The sequence below is a fragment of the Borostomias antarcticus genome (assembly GCF_949987555.1).
Source record: "Borostomias antarcticus genome assembly, chromosome: 7".
Classification (NCBI taxonomy): Eukaryota; Metazoa; Chordata; class Actinopteri; order Stomiiformes; family Stomiidae; genus Borostomias; species Borostomias antarcticus.
The window spans coordinates 17,741,601-17,762,020 of NC_140240.1; the positions used below are offsets into that span (position 1 = coordinate 17,741,601).

The following is a 20,420-nucleotide window of genomic DNA, read 5'->3' on the forward strand; positions in this document are numbered from 1 at the left end:
TACACACTTTTCTGATCGCATGTTTGTCCTCTGTTTAATTGACCTTTAAAAGCACCGAGTCCCAAATATGGAATTCGAATCGATTGGGTCCAAACTCAATGTTTACAAATGCTGCATGCATTTTTTTGTTTACTTTTTCAAGTGAATGACTGTATCCATTTTGATTGAGCCTTCACCGTTATGCTGGTTGGTTGAGATGCTTGCCTAAACGATACACTTGTATATTTGTTAACAGCTATATATTAGCAGAAACAAACAAAACAGTTTCAATTTGCAATTCAGATCGAAGAGATATTGTAATAGCATCCCTCTCAGTATAATTTGTAGTATTTTTTTGTGGTAGAGTTGGAAGTGAGCGGGCCAGTTCTCGGCGCAGCACACGGAGCGATGACTCACCAAATAAGGAGCGCCATGTCCATATAAGGAAATGTGTGTCTTTATATGGAGGAAAGCAGTTCCTATGCATGCTCGAAAGAACGTAGACCCTTGTGGGATTACTGCGCGCTAATATCTATATTTGTCAATATGTATCATTAATAATAAAATACAAAGCTATTTAATAAAATAATCTGTAAACAAATGGATAGATTTATCTAGAATTTTGGGAAAAACGATTGTTTTGTGAGGAACTACATTTGATAGCGGAGTGGCACTCAGGGGTGTTGCTGGTCATTTCCTTATGTGGAGAGGAGAGGAGTTTGGAAACAGGGGGGTTGGACTTGATTGATTAGCGGGCGAAAACACAACTTTACAACTTTGGGCAGTACTCATAAATGTTAAGGATATTTTATCGACAAGTATTCGGTCGTAATGATTTGCCTTTTGGACATGAGTTGATGTCTCCGTGTAGCGTTGTGTGTTCTTGGCAGAGCAGATGGGCTTAGCGTGACTTGTTGCTAATGTCATCGCTGTTAAACAACTCGGCTCACCAGTTATTTAGCAGCCTGCTAACGCTAACATAGCCAGCTAGCCTCCTCTCCCAGGTCGCTAGGGAGCCGTGCGTGCTAGGAAGCGCCCAACGCTTATTTACGCATCGAGCATCGGGAGTATTGATCGCCGTGCGCGGTTGCAGGCCCGGCACCGGGGACCGGCAGGTCTGGATGTTGAGGGGAGACGGGGCGGGAATGGGCACGAGAGCGGGAGGCGCGCGGCCAGGCGGCGGGGCAGGATTGAACACCGGGACAAACACGGGCATCGGCGGCACCGACGACAGAGAATACTCCACCGAAGTGGTTTTCAGTGGGTCCGACCAGGAATCCGATTCCGGGGACGACGACGACACTATGGTCTCAGCCGGGGACAGGAGAGGGGTGAAGCGGGAGCGGGCGGAGATGGAGGTCGGTGCGTCTCCGGCCACATCCATGGGCTTACCGGGAGGTTACGGCGGTGTCAGCGGGGTGGCCACTGGGGCAAAGCCTGGCAAGAAGACCCGCGGCCGTGTCAAGATCAAGATGGAGTTCATAGACAACAAACTTCGGCGGTACACAACTTTTAGCAAACGGAAGACGGGCATCATGAAGAAGGTGAGGTGAATAGGGTTCTGGCTCGCCGTATCAACCTGTTAGCTAACGTTAGTGATGGCACCTACAGGACGGCAACCCCCTGTACCAAACCTGCTCTGCACTCGGCTCATGTTTGAGGAGGACGAGGATGCACCTCCTACGCTGCAAGGATCAGTAGCCACTCTTAGGCTATGCATGAGATATGCATGAGATTTATATTCTATCTTATTATATTGTTATTCTTAACTGTAGTTATAGGACGGATAGAAACAGAACAACTTTGAATTTGAAGAGGGAGGCCACACCACTGACTGAGTAGCCAGGAGAATGCTCTCCTGACTGCAATCACCTATAGCAATCACCTATAGCCCTGCAGTCACCAGTAACGTTATAGCTATAGCCAGGGGTGAAAATTAACTGTTTGGCTCACGGTGAGTCACCTGCCAAGGGGACTGTAGTCGGCCAAGTATTTTTTTTTTTCAGATGGCCTTCCGAAATCTAGTCGCCAGTTGGAAATTTTACCTGCATTTGGCCGGTGGCAGGTGTACATTTCCGAATGCAAATGTTTGCCGGCCAAACCACTTGATGAAAGAGGCAGCTCAAGTCCGGTGAAGTTATATTTGCATTTTCATTGTCACCCCTTCGCCTAGATAGATCTATGTATGTTGGCTACAGGCCTTTGGTTAGAAGAGACTTAAGTGTGAGGTACGAAGGGAAAGATGCCTGGACAGATGAGAAAAACACGTGTCTACTCTGCCTTCTCAGGGAACACCATTTCTCATCAAACCAAGGATACTTTCACAATCTGAATATTATAACCTAAACTCTAGTGAAATCGAACAGCAGAGAAAAGATTCTACAGCCGGCTCCAGTGAGGGTAGGATTAGAGTTACTGACCTAATTCTAACCCTGCTCCAGTGAGGCTCTTTCACCTGGATACAGTATCTGTTTGGTGTTAGAGCCAGGGGTGGGGATCCTGGGGAGTTCAGGGGGGACATGTCCCCCCCAATATTTGAGATAATTAAAATTGTCTCCCCGCCCCCCCCCCCCCACCTCCCCCAATATTTAGATTGGTGTAGTGGCATTCAAATGACCATACAGCCGCGTAGGAAGATGTCCCCCCAAAAAAATACTCTTGCAAAATTTCCATGTAAATGTCCCCGCCAAAGTTGGATACAGATCCCTGACACTGGTTAGAGCCAGAACTTCTTCTCTTAAGTTAGACCAGATGAATCAGAATCAGAATCTGTTTATTGCCATACAGTTTTTCAACATAATAGGACTTTGCTTTCAGTCGTGGTGCATAACATTGAGACAACATTGGACAGGGTGCAGGGACTAGAAAGGACAGTGCAAAAACAGGACAGGGCGGGCAAGTACAAAAAGAGAGAAAAAAGGAGAAGCTAAGAAAAAACAATATACAAAAGGTAGTGCAGTCAGTGTAAACTGTGAGTATGCAGTGTAATGTGTAAATGAGTTTGTGTATGTGTATATGTGTGCGGTGCATCCTTAACATTCAGGTCATTTACAAATGTCTCGGCAATGTCTCTCAACGGTGGTGGAGACTAGTGGGGCGGGGGGTGGGGAGTCAGCGGGGGACACAAGCCTTGTTGAAGAGGCTGATGGCCGTGGGGAAGAAGCTGCCTCTGTGGCGAGCACCTCAAATGTTTAGGCAAGGAATAGAGAGGCTCTGATTCTTATCTAACTTGGGCTATAGAGTGACTAAGAGACATTCACGCTTTCACAATGCAGCTACCATGGAGAGACTGACCAGGGCCGCGTTTCCCAGATTCGCTGTACCTTGGCGCTCTACGACCCTTCTCAAGGTATACCTTGGTGAAGGGACAGTTTTTCCTACGAGTGTTTCCTAGACTATCTGTTAGTGGGCGCCTGAAGATGCATCGTAAGGTACATCGTTGTCCCTTGTTGATGATGTTTTCAAGCGTTCTCATAATCATTTAGATTTTACCCCAATCTAATATTAACAAAAAGGAAGCTATGCCTACTAAAGCTAATCTATTAAAGAGTCGAGGCGAGACCTCGTGATAGTTTCATACATTATAGTCTACAAAATATAAAATAAAGAGCGTTCTTTGGGATATATACGCCTAGTCTGGAAAACCCAGGAAAAATACGATAAGGATGATGGCTAATGATCAATCAATCAATCAACTTTATTTATATAGTGCATTTCATACACAGAAGCAACACAATGCGCTTTACATAGAGCAATGGGCGGGTGGGCATAGGTCCAACCCCTACATACTCCACAGGGAAGCAAAAACTGTTTCACCCGGGGGCCAGAAAAGTGAGCTGTAATAATTCTTCCCTGACCTCTCTCAACAAGACGATCGAGCAAGCTCCTGGAAAATGTTTGTCTATTGGCTAAGATAGTAAACATGGGCTAGATACTTCATAAGAGAGACATGACTAACAGGAGAGTGCACAAATAGTTAGAGAAGTTTGCTACATGGTAGGCCATTATGTGTTAGCTATCACTGTAGTCTCTAATATGATATTTGAGTGAATCATATAACAAAGCACAGTAAGCACTTAATGCCACAAGGCAGAGGTGGTGAAACAGAAAGCAGAGAGACAAAGGTTAAAACAAATGGGTAGGCGTGGCTGGGTAGGGACAGCTGACGACACTAGCAAGAATGATGTTAATGATGGCTAAATAAGTGACTGATTTTTAGGGGCCAGGCAGCGTAGCTGCCGGAACCCTATTGTATTTGCCTATATTATTAGGGGCCAAGCCCCGAAGGGGGCGAAGCCCCTATTGTAATTGATGGTATTATTAGGGGCCAAGCCCCGAAGGGGCGAAGACCCTATTGTTATTGGTAGTGTTATTATTATTATTCTTTTTCCGCCATGGGAGCCTATGCCAGGCCCTATAGCCGATTGGTAACTTTTTACGAAACTTTGCAAGATGGTAGAGGCTTATGGCCCGAAGCCATGGAGCAAGTCTCACATTGATTGGCCAAAAGGGGGCGCTATAGCAGCCGACTGAAGTTGCGAACTTTGAACAGGCATATCTCAGGCCCTGTTTGACCTACAGACATGACACTTCTCACACATATGTCTCTCCTCATGATGAACAAATTTGCCTCAAGGACCCATAACTTCCGGTTATATAGATTTTCCGCCATTTTGAATTTTTTGAAAAACGCTTAAAATCTATCTCCTCCTAGAGACTTTGACCAATCTGCATGATACTGGGTACACACAATCTAGCGACCGATATCTAAAATTCCATCTCGGCAAAAGTGTAAAAAGTTAAATTCACCAGCAACTATGAGCCAATGAAAATGGCATGGGGCGTGGCTTTTCACATAAATTGGTATACTTTCTTAAGGGTTGTGCAGAACACCACGCCACTTGGTAGACATCTGTGCAGATATAACCTGAGGCGGCCACTGCATTATTGGCCCAATCAAACCAAATGGGGGCGCTAGAGAGCTCATTTTCAGTTTAGGCCTAACCGCCATGCAGAGCTTTCCGAACCACGGTACAGTGGTACCAGGGTATGTCTAATGGTCACTGGAGAAAGAAGAGCCTGATTGGCCACAGGGTGGCGCTATTACAAGCCAAAATACATAAAAGGGGATAAAATGCAAACTTTGAATGGTCATATGTCATGCCCCGTTGGAGCTAGAGTCAGGATGCTTTGGAGGCATATATGTCTCATCGGGGTAAACAAATTTGCCTCAAGGAGCCATAACTTCGGATTATGTTAATTTGCAACAATTTTGCATTTTTTGAAAAACACTTGAAATCTATCTCCTCCTAGGAAGTTTTGTCAATCTACATGAAGCACAGTATATATAATCTAGCAATGAATATCTAAAGTTCCATCTCGGCATAATTAAGAAAACTTGATGAAAATAGCCACTGTGAGCAATTGAATATTGCAGAGGGTGTGGCTTTTCACAAAAAGGCATATAACTTCTGAAGGAATGCATGGAACACCACAAAACGTTGTGTTCATATCAACAATGTCAGCCAGAGGCAAAGCCTCCATTACTGGGCAGATAAAACTGAATGGGGGCGCTAGAGAGCAAATTTCCTGTTCAGGCCTAACCGCTTGGATGGTATTTCCGAAAACAGATATAGTAGTACCAGACCATATCTTGAGGTAACTGAATAAATATGAAGCAGTTAGGCCAAAGGGTGGCGCTATAACGAGCCGAAATTCTTAAAAGTGGCTTAAATGCAATTGATTGCTGTAGCGCCCCCCGTGGCTAAATGGGGTTCATAATGCTTGTATGCGTAGCTGATGGCATGCTCTACAACTTACTAATTGGGCACAACACTGTCAGATTACATTTTGAGGTTTATATAAGCATTGTTGTGCAAAGGGACCCTCATTGCACTTTCATTGTATTTTCATTGCTAGAATTAAACCAATGTGTCATCTCTTCTTATATGAAGAATGTGCTTGTTTAACTGAAATAATCAAGATCACTACAATTGAATGCATATGGACTCCACTTTAGTTTGACAGTAGTCATACAGGTCAATTGGATGGAAATGTAGACCTTAAATTACATAGCCTACTTACACCAAATGTGTGGGTAGGAGAGGGGCATTCTTCTGAAAACTGTGGTTAAGAGAGAAACTAGAATTGTGAGTGTTGTTCACAGATTGCTGAATTGTCAAGCTATCCCTGCAGTGATACTTGATGGTAAAGGTGGGTCTTCCAGGCAGATGGAAGGCCTGGAGAATGACCAGGTGGGATGTAGACATGCAGAGAAATAGGTCCTAAAAATATGTCCCAAAATAGAATAAATGTGTTGAGATGCTTAAAAGGACCTGACACTCACTTGACATCATTAGATGAATTAACTGTGAGTGTGGTTGTATGATGATGCTGTTGCATGAATTTAACCTGATGTACCTAGTCAGGCGACAAAGACAGTCACATGCATAGCTCAAATGTGGCTATGGCAGATGTTAGACATGTTTCTGTTACACAAATGCTATCAGCGTTCGTAAAGAATTGATGTGTGTACATCTTTAAAGTGTGCTTTAAGACTCTGGATATTGTTTAGAGCCATTATAAATGAACTGGCTTTTGTGGGAGTCTGTGTGAGAGAGGCATTTAGTGTAACATGTGACATAGTTAGAGAGGTGATAGTTGGAGAAGGATGCAAATGAGAATAAACTAGGGAATGTTATGACAGGTTTGATGGGAAGGTTAGTTGTCCAAACAGATAGGAGTGCAGTGTTGTGTATTGTGTGTGTCATGTGTGACAAACTGGATGGTAGAGTGGTAAAGAGTGTCACGTTTGGAAAGTGTACCTTTTGCACTCTATAGCTTACACACTTCAACCAGGGAGAGGGTTGTAGCCTTTAGCCTAAACACTTCATCCTTGGAGAGCGCAGTAGCCCACAGACTACATAGCCTACTTACACCAAGTGTAAGGGGGGGAATTCTTCTGGAAACTGTGAGGTGTAGAGAGAAACAAAAGTTGTGAGTGTTCTTCATAGATAGCTGAATTATCAAGAAGTCCCCGCATTGAGACTTGATGGTGAAGGTGGGCCTTCCAGGCAGATGGAAGGCCTGGAGAATGATCATGTGGCATGTAGACATGCAGAGAAATAGGTCCTAAAACATATGTAACAAAATAGAATAAATGTAATGAGATTCTAAAAAGGACCTGACTCTCACTTGACGCTGTCAGATGAATTGAATGTGAATGCAGTTGTATAATGATGATGATGATGATGATCATGGTGATGATGATACTGTTGCATGAATTTGACCTGATTCACCTGGTCAGGTGACATAGATGCTCACATGCATAGCTCCAATGTAGCTATGGCGTGTTTTGCCCGTTGGCTTTGATGCATTCATTGTGCTTGGCCCCGTTATTGCTGCTTGCAGCTATATTTATTATTAGGGGCCAAGCCCCGAAGGGGGCGAAGCCCCTATTGTAATTGATGGTATTATTAGGGGCCAAGCCCCAAAGGGGCGAAGACCCTATTGTTATTGTAAGTATTATTATTATTCCGCCATGGGAGTCTATGGCAGGCCCTATAACCGACTGGTCGCTTTTTACGAAAATCGGCAGAGTCATAGAGGCTTAGGCCCCGCAGCAGTGGAGCAAGTCTCACATCGATTCGCCAAAAGGGGGCGCTATAGCAGCTGACTGAAATTGCGAACTTTGAACAGGCATATCTCAGGCCCTGTTTGACCTACAGACATGACACTTCTCACACATATGTCTCTCCTCATGATGAACAAATTTGCCTCAAGGACCCATAACTTCCGGTTATATAGATTTTCCGCCATTTTGAATTTTTTGAAAAACGCTTAAAATCTATCTCCTCCTAGAGACTTTGACCAATCTGCATGATACTGGGTACACACAATCTAGCGACCGATATCTAAAATTCCATCTCGGCAAAAGTGTAAAAAGTTAAATTCACCAGCAACTATGAGCCAATGAAAATGGCATGGGGCGTGGCTTTTCACATAAATTGGTATACTTTCTTAAGGGTTGTGCAGAACACCACGCCACTTGGTAGACATCTGTGCAGATATAACCTGAGGCGGCCACTGCATTATTGGCCCAATCAAACCAAATGGGGGCGCTAGAGAGCTCATTTTCAGTTTAGGCCTAACCGCCATGCAGAGCTTTCCGAACCACGGTACAGTGGTACCAGGGTATGTCTAATGGTCACTGGAGAAAGAAGAGCCTGATTGGCCACAGGGTGGCGCTATTACAAGCCAAAATACATAAAAGGGGATAAAATGCAAACTTTGAATGGTCATATGTCATGCCCCGTTGGAGCTAGAGTCAGGATGCTTTGGAGGCATATATGTCTCATCGGGGTAAACAAATTTGCCTCAAGGAGCCATAACTTCGGATTATGTTAATTTGCAACAATTTTGCATTTTTTGAAAAACACTTGAAATCTATCTCCTCCTAGGAAGTTTTGTCAATCTACATGAAGCACAGTATATATAATCTAGCAATGAATATCTAAAGTTCCATCTCGGCATAATTAAGAAAACTTGATGAAAATAGCCACTGTGAGCAATTGAATATTGCAGAGGGTGTGGCTTTTCACAAAAAGGCATATAACTTCTGAAGGAATGCATGGAACACCACAAAACGTTGTGTTCATATCAACAATGTCAGCCAGAGGCAAAGCCTCCATTACTGGGCAGATAAAACTGAATGGGGGCGCTAGAGAGCAAATTTCCTGTTCAGGCCTAACCGCTTGGATGGTATTTCCGAAAACAGATATAGTAGTACCAGACCATATCTTGAGGTAACTGAATAAATATGAAGCAGTTAGGCCAAAGGGTGGCGCTATAACGAGCCGAAATTCTTAAAAGTGGCTTAAATGCAATTGATTGCTGTAGCGCCCCCCGTGGCTAAATGGGGTTCATAATGCTTGTATGCGTAGCTGATGGCATGCTCTACAACTTACTAATTGGGCACAACACTGTCAGATTACATTTTGAGGTTTATATAAGCATTGTTGTGCAAAGGGACCCTCATTGCACTTTCATTGTATTTTCATTGCTAGAATTAAACCAATGTGTCATCTCTTCTTATATGAAGAATGTGCTTGTTTAACTGAAATAATCAAGATCACTACAATTGAATGCATATGGACTCCACTTTAGTTTGACAGTAGTCATACAGGTCAATTGGATGGAAATGTAGACCTTAAATTACATAGCCTACTTACACCAAATGTGTGGGTAGGAGAGGGGCATTCTTCTGAAAACTGTGGTTAAGAGAGAAACTAGAATTGTGAGTGTTGTTCACAGATTGCTGAATTGTCAAGCTATCCCTGCAGTGATACTTGATGGTAAAGGTGGGTCTTCCAGGCAGATGGAAGGCCTGGAGAATGACCAGGTGGGATGTAGACATGCAGAGAAATAGGTCCTAAAAATATGTCCCAAAATAGAATAAATGTGTTGAGATGCTTAAAAGGACCTGACACTCACTTGACATCATTAGATGAATTAACTGTGAGTGTGGTTGTATGATGATGCTGTTGCATGAATTTAACCTGATGTACCTAGTCAGGCGACAAAGACAGTCACATGCATAGCTCAAATGTGGCTATGGCAGATGTTAGACATGTTTCTGTTACACAAATGCTATCAGCGTTCGTAAAGAATTGATGTGTGTACATCTTTAAAGTGTGCTTTAAGACTCTGGATATTGTTTAGAGCCATTATAAATGAACTGGCTTTTGTGGGAGTCTGTGTGAGAGAGGCATTTAGTGTAACATGTGACATAGTTAGAGAGGTGATAGTTGGAGAAGGGTGCAAATGAGAATAAACTAGGGAATGTTATGACAGGTTTGATGGGAAGGTTAGTTGTCCAAACAGATAGGAGTGCAGTGTTGTGTATTGTATGTGTCATGTGTGACAAACTGGATGGTAGAGTGGTAAAGAGTGTCACGTTTGGAAAGTGTACCTTTTGCACTCTATAGCTTACACACTTCAACCAGGGAGAGGGTTGTAGCCTTTAGCCTAAACACTTCATCCTTGGAGAGCGCAGTAGCCCACAGACTACATAGCCTACTTACACCAAGTGTAAGGGGGGGAATTCTTCTGGAAACTGTGAGGTGTAGAGAGAAACAAAAGTTGTGAGTGTTCTTCATAGATAGCTGAATTATCAAGAAGTCCCCGCATTGAGACTTGATGGTGAAGGTGGGCCTTCCAGGCAGATGGAAGGCCTGGAGAATGATCATGTGGCATGTAGACATGCAGAGAAATAGGTCCTAAAACATATGTAACAAAATAGAATAAATGTAATGAGATTCTAAAAAGGACCTGACTCTCACTTGACGCTGTCAGATGAATTGAATGTGAATGCAGTTGTATAATGATGATGATGATGATGATCATGGTGATGATGATACTGTTGCATGAATTTGACCTGATTCACCTGGTCAGGTGACATAGATGCTCACATGCATAGCTCCAATGTAGCTATGGCGTGTTTTGCCCGTTGGCTTTGATGCATTCATTGTGCTTGGCCCCGTTATTGCTGCTTGCAGCTATATTTATTATTAGGGGCCAAGCCCCGAAGGGGGCGAAGCCCCTATTGTAATTGATGGTATTATTAGGGGCCAAGCCCCAAAGGGGCGAAGACCCTATTGTTATTGTAAGTATTATTATTATTCCGCCATGGGAGTCTATGGCAGGCCCTATAACCGACTGGTCGCTTTTTACGAAAATCGGCAGAGTCATAGAGGCTTAGGCCCCGCAGCAGTGGAGCAAGTCTCACATCGATTCGCCAAAAGGGGGCGCTATAGCAGCTGACTGAAATTGCGAACTTTGAACAGGCATATCTCAGGCCCCGTTTGACCTACAGACATGACAATTTGCACACATATGTCTCTCCTCATTACGAACAAATTTGCCTCAAGGACCCATAACTTCCGGTTATATAGATTTTCCGCCATTTTGAATTTTTTGAAAAACGCTTAAAATCTATCTCCTCCTAGAGACTTTGACCAATCTGCATGATACTGGGTACACACAGTCTAAAGACCGATATCTATAATTCCATCTCGGCAAAAGTTGAAAAAGTTAAATTTAACAGCAACTATGAGCCAATGAAAATGGCATGGGGCGTGGCTTTTCACATAAAGGGGTATACTTTCTTAAGGGTTGTGCAGAACACCACGCCACTTGGTACACATCTGTGCAGATATAACCTGAGGTGGCCACTGCATTATTGGCCGAATCAAACCAAATGGGGGCGCTAGAGAGCTCATTTTCAGTTTAGGCCTAACCGCCATGCAGAGCTTTCCGAACCACGGTACGGTGGTACCAGGGTATGTCTAATGGTCACTCGAGAAAGAAGAGCCTGATTGGCCACAGGGTGGCGCTATTACAAGCCAAAATACATAAAAGGGGATAAAATGCAAACTTTGAATGGTCATATGTCATGCCCCGTTGGAGCTAGAGTCAGGACGCTTTGGAGGCATATATGTCTCATCAGGGTAAACAAATTTGCCTCAAGGAGTTATAACTTCGGATTATGTTAATTTGCAACAATTTTGCATTTTTTGAAAAACACTTGAAATCTATCTCCTCCTAGGAAGTTTTGTCAATCTACATGAAGCACAGTATATAGAATCTAACAATGAATATCTAAAGTTCCATCTCGGCATAATTTAGAAAACATAATGAAAATAGCCACTGTGAGCAATTGAATATTGCAGAGGGTGTGGCTTTTCACAAAAAGGCATATCACTTCTGAAGGAATGCATGGAACAACACAAAATGTTGTGTTCATATCAGCAATGTCAGCCAGAGGCAAAGCCTCCAATACTGGGCAGATTAAACTGAATGGGGGCGCTAGAGAGCAAATTTCCTGTTCAGGCCTAACCGCTTGGATGGTATTTCCGAAAACAGATATAGTAATACCAGACCATATCTTGAGGTAACTGAAGAAATATGAAGCAGTTAGGCCAAAGGGTGGCGCTATAACGAGCCGAAATTCTTAAAAGTGGCTTAAACGCAATTGATTGCTGTAGCGTCCCCCGTGGCTAAATGGGGTTCATAATGCTTGTATGCGTAGCTGATGGCATGCTCTACAACTTACTAATTGGGCACAACACTGTCAAATTACATTTTGAGGTTTATATAAGCATTGTTGTGCAAAGGGACCCCCATTGCACTTTCATTGTATTTTCATTGCTAGAATTAAACCAATGTGTCGTCTCTTCTTATATGAAGAATGTGCTTGTTTAACTGAAATAATCAAGATCACTACAATTGAATGCATATGGACTCCACTTTAGTTTGACAGTAGTCATTCAGGTCAATTGGATGGAAATGTAGACCTTAAATTACATAGCCTACTTACACCAAATGTATGGGTAGGAGAGGGGCATTCTTCTGAAAACTGTGGTTAAGAGAGAAACAAGAATTGTGAGTGTTGATCACAGATTGCTGAATTGTCAAGCTATCCCTGCAGTGATACTTGATGGTAAAGGTGGGTCTTCCAGGCAGATGGAAGGCCTGGAGAATGACCAGGTGGGATGTAGACATGCAGAGAAATAGGTCCTAAAAATATGTCCCCAAATAGAATAAATGTGTTGAGATGCTTAAAAGGACCTGACACTCACTTCACATCATCAGATGAATTAACTGTGAGTGTGGTTGTATGATGATGCTGTTGCATGAATTTAACCTGATGTACCTAGTCAGGCGACAAAGACAGTCACATGCATAGCTCAAATGTGGCTATGGCAGATGTTAGCCATGTTTCTGTTACACAAATGCTATCAGCGTTCGTAAAGAATTGATGTGTGTACATCTTTAAAGTGTGCTTTAAGACTCTGGATATTGTTTAGAGCCATTATAAATGAACTGGCTTTTGTGGGAGTCTGTGTGAGAGAGGCATTTAGTGTAACATGTGACATAGTTAGAGAGGTGATAGTTGGAGAAGGGTGTAAATGAGAATAAACTAGGGAATGTTATGAAAGGTTTGATGGGAAGGTTAGTTGTCCAAACAGATAGGAGTGCAGTGTTGTGTATTGTATGTGTCATGTGTGACAAACTGGATGGTAGAGTGGTAAAGAGTGTCACGTTTGGAAAGTGTACCTTTTGCACTCTATAGCTTACACACTTCAACCAGGGAGAGGGTTGTAGCCTTTAGCCTAAACACTTCATCCTTGGAGAGCGCAGTAGCCCACAGACTACATAGCCTACTTACACAAAGTGTAGGGGGGGAATTCTTCTGGAAACTGTGAGGTGTAGAGAGAAACAAAAGTTGTGAGTGTTCTTCACAGATAGCTGAATTATCAAACAAACTACACACTGAGACTTGATGGAAAAGGTGGGTCTTTCAGGCAGATGGAAGGCCTGGAGAATGACCATGTGGCCTGTAGACATGTAGAGAAATAGGTCCTACAGGATATGTCCCAAAATATAATTAATGTAATGCGATGCTTAAAAGGACCTGACATTCGTTTGACGCCTTCAGATGAATTGAATGTGATTGCAGTTGTATGATGATGATGATGATCATGGTGATGATGATCATGGTGATGATGATACTGTTGCATGAATTAGACCTGATTCATCTGGTCAGGCGACATTGATCCTCACATGCATAGCTCCAATGTAGCTATGGTGTGTTTTGCTCATTGGCTTTGATGCGTTAGTTGTGCTTGGCCCCGTTATTGCTGCTTGCAGCTATATTTATTATTATTATTTATCTGCCATGGGAGTCTATGGCAGGCCCTATAACCGACTGGTCGCTTTTTACAAAAAGCGGCAGAGTCGTAGAGGCTTAGGCCCTGAAGCCATGGAGCAAGTCTCACATGGATTGGCCAAAAGGTGGCGCTATAGCAGCCGACTGAAGTTGCGAACTTTGAACAGGCATATCTCAGGCCCTGTTTGACCTACAGACATGACAATTTGCACACATATGTCTATCCTCATGACGAACAAATTTGCCTCAAGGACCCATAACTTCCGGTTATATAGATTTTCCGCCATTTTGAATTTTTTGAAAAACGCTTAAAATCTATCTCCTCCTAGAGACTTTGACCAATCTGCATGATACTGGGTACACACAATCTAAGGACCGATATCTATAATTCCATCTCGGCAAAAGTAGAAAAAGTTACATTTAACAGCAACTATGAGCCAATGAAAATGGCATTGGGCGTGGCTTTTCACATAAAGGGGTATACTTTCTTAAGGGTTGTGCAGAACACCACGCCACTTGGTAGACATCTGTGCAGATATAACCTGAGGCGGCCACTGCATTATTGGCCGAATCAAACCAAATGGGGGCGCTAGAGAGCTCATTTTCAGTTTAGGCCTAACCGCCATGCAGAGCTTTCCGAACCACGGTACAGTGGTACCAGGGTATGTCTAATGGTCACTCGAGAAAGAAGAGCCTGATTGTCCACAGGGTGGCGCTATAACAAGCCAAAATACATAAAAGGGGCTAAAATGCTAACTTTGAAAGGTCATATCTCATGCCCCGTTGGAGCTAGAGTCATGACGCTTTGGAGGCATATATGTCTCATCAGGTTGAACAAATTTACCTCAAAGAGCCATAACTTCAGATTATGTTAATTTGCAACAATTTTGCAATTTTAGAAAAACACTTAAAATCTATCTCCTCCTAGAAAGTTTTGTCAATCTACATGAAGCACAGTAGGTAGAATCTAGCAATGAATATCTAAAGTTCCATCTCGGCATAATTTAGAAAACTTGATGAAAAGAGCCACTATGAGCAATTGAATATTGCAGAGGGTGTGGCTTTTCACAAAAAGGCATATTACTTCTGATGGAATAGATGGAACACCACAAAACTTTGTGTTCATATCAACAATGTCAGCCTGAGGCAAAGCCTCCATTACTGGCCAGATCAAACTGAATGGGGGCGCTAGAGAGCTCATTTCCTGTTAAGGCCTAACCGCTTGGATGGTATTTCCTAAAACAGATATAGTAGTACCAGAGCATATCTTGAGGTAACTCAAGAAATATGAAGCAGTTAGGCCAAAGGGTGGCGCTATAACAAGCCAAAATTCTTAAAAGTGGCTTAAACGCAATTGATTGCTGTAGCGCCCCCCGTGGCTAAATGGGGTTCATAATGCTTGTATGGGTAGCGGATGGCATGCTCTACAACTTACTAATTGGGCACAACACTGTCAGATTACATTTTGATGTTTATATAAGCATTGTTGTGCAAAGGGACCCCCATTGCACTTTCATTGTATTTTCATTGCTAGAATTAAACCAATGTGCCGTCTCTTCTTATATGAAGAATGTGCTTGTTTAACTGAAATAATCAAGATCACTACAATTGAATGTATATGGACTCCACGTTAGTTTGACAGTTGTCATTCAGGTCAATTGGATGGAAATGTAGACCTTCAATTACATAGCCTACTTACACCAAATGTATGGGTAGGAGAGGGGCATTCTTCTGAAAACTGTGAGGTTAAGAGAGAAACAAGAATTGTGAGTGTTGTTCACAGATTGCTGAATTGTCAAGCTATCCTTGCAGTGATACTTGATGGTAAAGGTGGGTCTCCCAGGCAGATGGAAGGCCTGGACAATGACCAGGTGGGATGTTGACATGCAGAGAAATAGTCACATGCATAGCTCAAATGTGGCTATGGCAGATGTTAGCCATGTTTCTGTTACACAAATGCAATCAGCGTTCATAAAGAATTGATGTGTGTGTACATCTTTGAAGTCTGCTTTAAGACTGGATATTGTATAGAGCCATTGTAAATTAACTGGCTTTTGTAGGAGTCAGTGTGTGAGAGGCATTTAGTGTAAAATGTGACATAGGTAGAGAGGTGATAGTTGGAGAAGGGTGCAAATGAGATTAAACTAGGGAATGTTATGACAGGTTTGATGGGAAGGTTAGTTGTCCAAAGAGTAACGAGTGCTGTATGTGTATTGTATGTGGCATGGGTGACAAACTGGATGGTAGAGTGGTAAAGAGTATCAAGTTTGGAAAGTGTACTTTTTGCAGTATATAGCTTACACACTTCAACCAGGGAGAGGGTTTTAGCCTTTAATCTAAACACTTCATCCTGGGAGAGGACAGTAGCCCACAGACTACATAGCCTACTTACACCAAGTGTAGGGGGGGCATTCTTCTGGAAACTGTGAGGTGTAGAGAGAAACAAAAGTTGTGAGTGTTCTTCATAGGTAGCTGAATTATCAAGAAATCCCCGCACTGAGACTTGATGGTAAAGGTGGGCCTTCCAGGCAGATGGAAGGCCTGGAGAATGATCATGTGGCATGTAGACATGCAGAGAAAAAGGTTCTAAAACATATGTACCAAAATAGAATGAATGTAATGAGATTCTAAAAAGGACCTGACTCTCACTTGACGCTGTCAGATGAATTGAATGTGAATGCAATTGTATAATGATGATGATGATCATGGTGATGATGATACTGTTGCATGAATTTGACCTGATTCACCTGGTCAGGCGACATAGATGCTCACATGCATAGCTCCAATGTAGCTATGGCGTGTTTTGCTCGTTGGCTTTGATGCGTTCATTGTGCTTGGCCCCGTTATTGCTGCTTGCAGCTATATTTAGGGGCCAAGCCCCGAAGGGGGCGAAGCCCCTATTGTAATTGATGGTATTATTATTATTAGGGGCCAAGCCCCGAAGGGGGCGAAGCCCCTATTGTAATTGATGATATTATTAGGGGCCAAGCCCGAAAGGGCGAAGCCCCTATTGTAATTGTTAGTGTTATTATTAGGGGCCAAGCCCCGAAGGGGCGAAGACCCTATTGTTATTGGTAGTGTTATTAGGGGCCAAGCCCCGAAGGGGCGAAGACCCTATTGTTATTGGTAGTGTTATTATTCTTTTTCCGCCATGGGAGCCTATGCCAGGCCCTATAGCCGATTGGTAACTTTTTACGAAACTTTGCAAGATGGTAGAGGCTTATGGCCTGAAGCCATGGAGCAAGTCTCACATTGATTGGCCAAAAGGGGGCGCTATAGCAGCCGACTGAAGTTGCGAACTTTGAACAGGCATATCTCAGGCCCCGTTTGACCTACAGACATGGCACTTCTCACACATATGTCTCTCCTCATGATGAACAAATTTGCCTCAAGGACCCATAACTTCCGGTTATATAGATTTTCCGCCATTTTGAATTTTTTGAAAAACGCTTAAAATCTATCTCCTCCTAGAGACTTTGACCAATCTGCATGACATCCAGTACACACAATCTAGGGAACAATATCTAAAATTCCATCTCGGCAAAAGTTGAAAAAGTTAAATATAACAGCAACTATGAGCCAATGAAAATGGCATAGGGCGTGGCTTTTCACATAAAGTGGTATACTTTCTTAAGGGTTGTGCAGAACACCACGCCACTTGGTAGACATCTGTGCAGATATAACCTGAGGCGGCCACTGCATTATTGGCCGAATCAAACCAAATGGGGGCGCTAGAGAGCTCATTTTCAGTTTAGGCCTAACCGCCATGCAGAGCTTTCCGAACCACGGTACAGTGGTACCAGGGTATGTCTCATGGTCACTGGAGAAAGAAGAGCCTGATTGGCCACAGGGTGGCGCTATAACAAGACAAAATACATAAAAGGGGATAAAATGCAAACTTTGAATGGTCATATGTCATGCCCCGTTGGAGCTAGAGTCATGAAGCTTTGGAGGCATATATGTCTCATCAGGTTGAACAAATTTGCCTCAAGGAGCCATAACTTCAGATTATGTTAATTTGCAACAATTTTGCATTTTTTGAAAAACACTTGAAATCTATCTCCTCCTAGGAAGTTTTGTCAATCTACATGAAGCACAGTATATATAGAATCTAGCAATGAATATCTAAAGTTCCATCTCGGCATAATTTCAAAAACTTGATGAAAATAGCCACTGTGAGCAATTGAATATCGCAGAGGGTGTGGCTTTTCACAAAAAGGCATATAACTTCTGAAGGAATGCATGGAACACCACACCACGTTGTGTTCATATCAACAATGTCAGCCCGAGGCAAAGCCTCCATTACTGGCCAGATTAAACTGAATGGGGGCGCTAGAGAGCTCATTTCCTGTTCAGGCCTAACCGCTTGGATGGTATTTCGGAAAACAGATAAAGTAGTACCAGAGCATATCTTGAGGTAACTGAGGAAATATGAAGCAGTTAGGCCAAAGTGTTGCGCTATAACCAGCCAAAATTCTTAAAAGTGGCTTAAACGCAATTGATTGCTGTAGCGCCCCCCGTGGCTAAATGGGGTTCATAATGCTTGTATGGGTAGCTGATGGCATGCTCTACAACTTACTAATTGGGCACAACACTGTCAGATTACATTTTGATGTTTATATAAGCATTGTTGTGCAAAGGGACCCCCATTGCACTTTCATTGTATTTTCATTGCTAGAATTAAACCAATGTGTCGTCTCTTCTTATATGAAGCATGTGCTTGTTTAACTTAAATAATCAAGATCACTACAATTGAATGCATATGGACTCCACGTTAGTTTGACAGTAGTCATTCAGGTCAATTGGATGGAAATGTAGACCTTAAATTACATAGCCTACTTACACCAAATGTATGGGTAGGAGAGGCGCATTCTTCTGAAAACTGTGAGGTTAAGAGAGAAACAAGAATTGTGAGTGTTGTTCACAGATTGCTGAATTGTCAAGCTATCCTTGCAGTGATACTTGATAGTAAAGGTGGGTCTCCCAGGCAGATGTAAGGCCTGGACAATGACCAGGTGGGATGTTGACATGCAGAGAAATAGTCACATGCATAGCTCAAATGTGGCTATGGCAGATGTTAGCCATGTTTCTGTTACACAAATGCAATCAGAGTTCATAAAGAATTGATGTGTGTGTACATCTTTAAAGTCTGCTTTAAGACTGGATATTGTGTAGAGCCATTGTAAATGAACTTCCTTTTGTAGGAGTCAAAGGCAAGGCATTTAGTGTAAAATGTGACATAGGTAGAGAGGTAATAGTTGGAGAAGGGTGCAAATGAGATTAAACTAGGGAATGTTATGACAGGTTTGATGGGAAGGTTAGTTGTCCAAAGAGTAACGAGTGCAGTGGTGTGTATTGTATGTGGCATGGGTGACAAACTGGATGGTAGAGTGGTAAAGAGTATCAAGTTTGGATAGTGTACCTTTTGCAGTATATAGCTTCACACTTCAACCAGGGAGAGGGTTTTAGCCTTTAATCTAAACACTTTATCCTGGGAGAGGACAGTAGCCCACAGACTACATAGCCTACTTACACCAAGTGTAGGGGGGGCATTCTTCTGGAAACTGTGAGGTGTAGAGAAACAAAAGTTGTGAGTGTTCTTCATAGGTAGCTGAATTATCAAGAAATCCCCGCACTGAGACTTGATGGTAGAGGTGGGCCTTCCAGGCAGATGGAAGGCCTGGAGAACGATCATGTGGCATGTAGACATGCAGAGAAATAGGTTCTAAAACATATGTACCAAAATAGAATGAATGTAATGAGATTCTAAAAATGACCTGACTCTCACTTGACGCTGTCAGATGAATTAAATGTGAATGCAGTTGTATAATGATGATGATGATGATGATGATCATGGTGATGATGATACTGTTGCATGAATTTGACCTGATTCTCCTGGTCAGGCGACATAGATGCTCACATGCATAGCTCCAATGTAGCTATGGCGTGTTTTCCTCGTTGGCTTTGATGCGTTCATTGTGCTTGGCCCCGTTATTGCTGCTTGCAGCTATATTTATTATTCTTTTTTCCGCCATGGGAGACTATGGCAGACCCTATAGCCGATTGGTAACTTTTTACGAAAATTTGCAAGATGGTAGAGGCTTATGGCCCGAAGCCGTCCAGCAAGTCTCACATTGATTGGCCAAAAGGGGGCGCTATAGCAGCCGACTGAAGTAGCGAACTTTGAACAGGCATATCTCAGGCCCCGTTTGACCTACAGACATGACACTTTGCACACATATGTCTCTCCTCATGATGAACAAATTTGCCTCAAGGACCCATAACTTCCGGTTATATAGATTTTCCGCCATTTTGAATTTTTTGAAAAACGCTAAAAATCTATCTCCTCCTAGAGACTTTGACCAATCTGCATGATACCTGATACACACAATCTAGGGACCATTATCTAAAATTCCATCTCAGCAAAAGTTTAAAAAGTTAAATTTAACAGCAACTATGAGCCAATGAAAATGGCATAGGGCGTGGCTTTTCACATAAAGTGGTATACTTTCTTAAGGGTTGTGCAGAACACCATGCCACTTATAAGACATCTGTGCAGATATAACCTGAGGCGGCCACTGCATTATTGGCCCAATCAAACCAAATGGGGGCGCTAGAGAGCTCATTTTCAGTTTAGGCCTAACCGCCATGCAGAGCTTTCTGAACCATGGTACAGTGGTACCAGGGTATGTCTAATGGTCACTGGAGAAAG

At 42.8% G+C, this 20,420-nt stretch overlaps 1 protein-coding gene across 1 annotated transcript in view; it reads left to right on the forward strand.

Moving 5' to 3' along the window:
- Positions 1 to 749: 749 nt before the first annotated feature.
- Positions 750 to 20,420, forward strand: part of LOC311311419 (serum response factor-like) — a 62,463-nt gene continuing 42,792 nt past the window's right edge. The window contains exon 1 of the mRNA XM_084441129.1: positions 750 to 1,523. Coding sequence (XP_084297255.1) covers positions 1,101 to 1,523 — 423 coding nt within the window. The 5' untranslated portion in view covers positions 750 to 1,100. The remainder of the gene's footprint in view (positions 1,524 to 20,420) is intronic.